Raw genomic sequence first — 2715 nt, forward strand, 5'->3', positions numbered from 1 at the left:
AGAAATCCAAGCCATTGTTTTGATAGTTTCCTCATCAATTCTAAAGTTTACATCATAGATCAGAGTCCTCATTAGTTATGAGTATCCATCTTTGCATGTAATATTGTAGAAATCCCCTTTAGACACAAGATTGATATAATCCTCCTTGGCAAATAAATAACCGAATAAGGATGTGTTTGTTACGGAAAAGCCCAATTTTGCAATTACTTTTGATGTTACATTGTGAAGGAATTGCCTTTCTCAATTCGTCTATTTCTGGCCGCCCATGAGCAAATTTCCCTATCACAGCGTAATGAAGGTCTTCTTTTAATGTACCATTTGATTAACCTCTGATGCAGTCCATTGTATGCGTGGAACGCCTTCTACAAAAGTAACTGATTTAGTTGGAGTTTCCAGATTATCTACTTGCTCCCGCAATATCAATCAAGATGATTACTGGTTGATGCATTATGATTAGTATTATGGTTTCCCCCAAGAGCAGGAAAGTCACTGAGGCTGGTCATTAATGGCGGGCCATCCACTGTCAATGGCCGGCCTCCATTAGCGTTAGGGCCCCCCATTAATATAATAGGATGCTATGTTTTGTTTTTGTAAAGATGTTATGTTATGTGCCTTCAATTGAGATTGATACAAATTGTTGAATAGAATGAGTAAAGTGAGAGAAAGGAAGTTGATGAAAGTCAACATATATTAATAAAACTTCAACTTCATATTTCAAATCACGATTTCATTATTGCATGTCTGAACAATCCCTTATTAATAAAAAGTACAAACAGAACAAATCACGATTATCAACACCATAATGAAAATTATAGTTTTGCATCACGTATAAAGATGAGATCTTTGATGTCATCATCAAGATCAAATAACTGCATGCAACTTTCCTTCAAGTCCACTTGCACACCAATTTCAGGTCCAATATCATGCAACCAAAACATTTGTGTATCTTTCATTCCGAAAAATATTAAGTTTGATTTTCCCAAACCAAAATCAGAATCGTGCACAGGAAACTTACATATACTTGTACACATAACTTTGTCAACACCATCGTTACCTCCCCACTCTGGTGATCGAAAACTTTCATTATATGAATTAACCAACATTGACACTATTTCATCTGGTGAATTAGCGTTTTTACATGAAGCAACAATTTTATTCACCGCATTCCTGATTAATATTATGAAATGATGCAATTCCATTTTGGTCTCTCCGGGTATGAATTTTACTGGAACACCAATCATAAAATTCCCAAAAGAGTTTTTCACTTGAGGTAAAAAGGTAATTTTGGAGCGCATATTCATTGGAAAGTCTAGTAGAGAAGGCCTTAAATACCCGTTTATAATTGTTGTAGCGCGGATAAAAGCCCTCCATAGGAGTGCTGTAATAATCTCAACCCTTGAAGGTTGAAAAATCAAAGCTCCATCTGATTCATCAATGCATTTTTTTCTGAGCCTTGACATAACAGGCTCACGGATGACAATTTTCTTAACAACAATATCTTGTTGTATAACTGGAATGGGAGTTGACTTGAAAAGTTCTGATACATCTCTTGTTGGAAAAATATCACCCATATTGAAGCTTAGAAAATTAATCTTGTCAACGGAAGTCCCCATTCTACACACTTTTGCCCACTCAGAAATAAATTGAAAATCTGAGAAACCATCCATTGCAGGATGTGAAGTACTGATTGATATAGCGAGTCCATCACATTCGAACTTAGTTACTTGTATTGTGACAATCGGTGAAACCATGAAATTAGTTTCATTGATATTCTTGTTTACATGTGGGCTAAACAAAGCCGCATGACCAAAGTCATTGCGTGCTTTATCTAAGAAATTATCCAGCGTACCATTGGTCATAGCCTTAGTATAGGAAACGCCTTGATCAAGACAAAGAATCGAACAACATTCATCTTTGTCATCATACCTTCCTGCTGCTGGATAAACATGAGTTAATACCTTTGAAAGGGATTGCTCAAGTCGTTCATCCATGTTGAAATTATTATAATTATGAAAGAAAAAAACCACAGAAACATGTTCTTTTTCAGATATTTGGTCAAAAAAAGAGATCTTGTAACGCTGAAGGTGAGGGGGAGTAGGTAAAAATGGCTTAATGAGCTTTGTGCATAAGATTTTAATTTCCATTTTTGCTACTCAACTCAACTTAGGCTACAATTAAATATGTGACAAACTCCCAACTATATATAGCAGCAAAAAAAGGTTTTATATGTAAGCTCAACGTCATACTCTACGTCCTATATTTAATATATAATATACAAACCTTTCATATATATTTTTTACAAAATTATTTTACAGCTTGATTTAGAATATATATATTGATATATTATACACCGAATTTATAATATTTTACAAAAAAATTGACTTCGTCTTTTTCTTGAATTCAAACACCATATTCATCAAGAAATACCTTAAAAACTATATCACATCACCCAAAATTTTAGATTTAAGGTCTTCAATACGTAACCGATCCTTTTGCATTAATACCCACTCAAAATAGAATTCAATTTTCAAACTTTGAGCTTCAACAATGACTGAACACCAACTTTTACTTATAATTATATCAGAGTTTTAATATAGGTTAGGTGAATTTGATAAGATCTTTTTATTAGATGTCCTGCAATAGAAGTAAAATTAATAATTTATAGAAAAAAACAGTATATTGAAAAAAATCTTCAATAAAACAACAAGAAAAAAT

The 2715-nt window shown here is 33.3% G+C and overlaps 1 protein-coding gene across 1 annotated transcript; it reads right to left on the reverse strand.

The window, feature by feature from the left end:
• Positions 1–718: 718 nt before the first annotated feature.
• Positions 719–2190, reverse strand: LOC125863310 (pelargonidin 3-O-(6-caffeoylglucoside) 5-O-(6-O-malonylglucoside) 4'''-malonyltransferase-like). Its single transcript, XM_049543501.1, has one exon. It carries the CDS (start codon positions 2142–2144, stop codon positions 810–812), a length of 1335 nt encoding a protein of 444 aa, XP_049399458.1. The 5' UTR covers positions 2145–2190; the 3' UTR covers positions 719–809.
• Positions 2191–2715: the final 525 nt, after the last annotated feature.

The sequence above is a fragment of the Solanum stenotomum genome, chromosome 4, assembly GCF_019186545.1.
Source record: "Solanum stenotomum isolate F172 chromosome 4, ASM1918654v1, whole genome shotgun sequence".
NCBI classification, from domain to species: domain Eukaryota; kingdom Viridiplantae; phylum Streptophyta; class Magnoliopsida; order Solanales; family Solanaceae; genus Solanum; species Solanum stenotomum.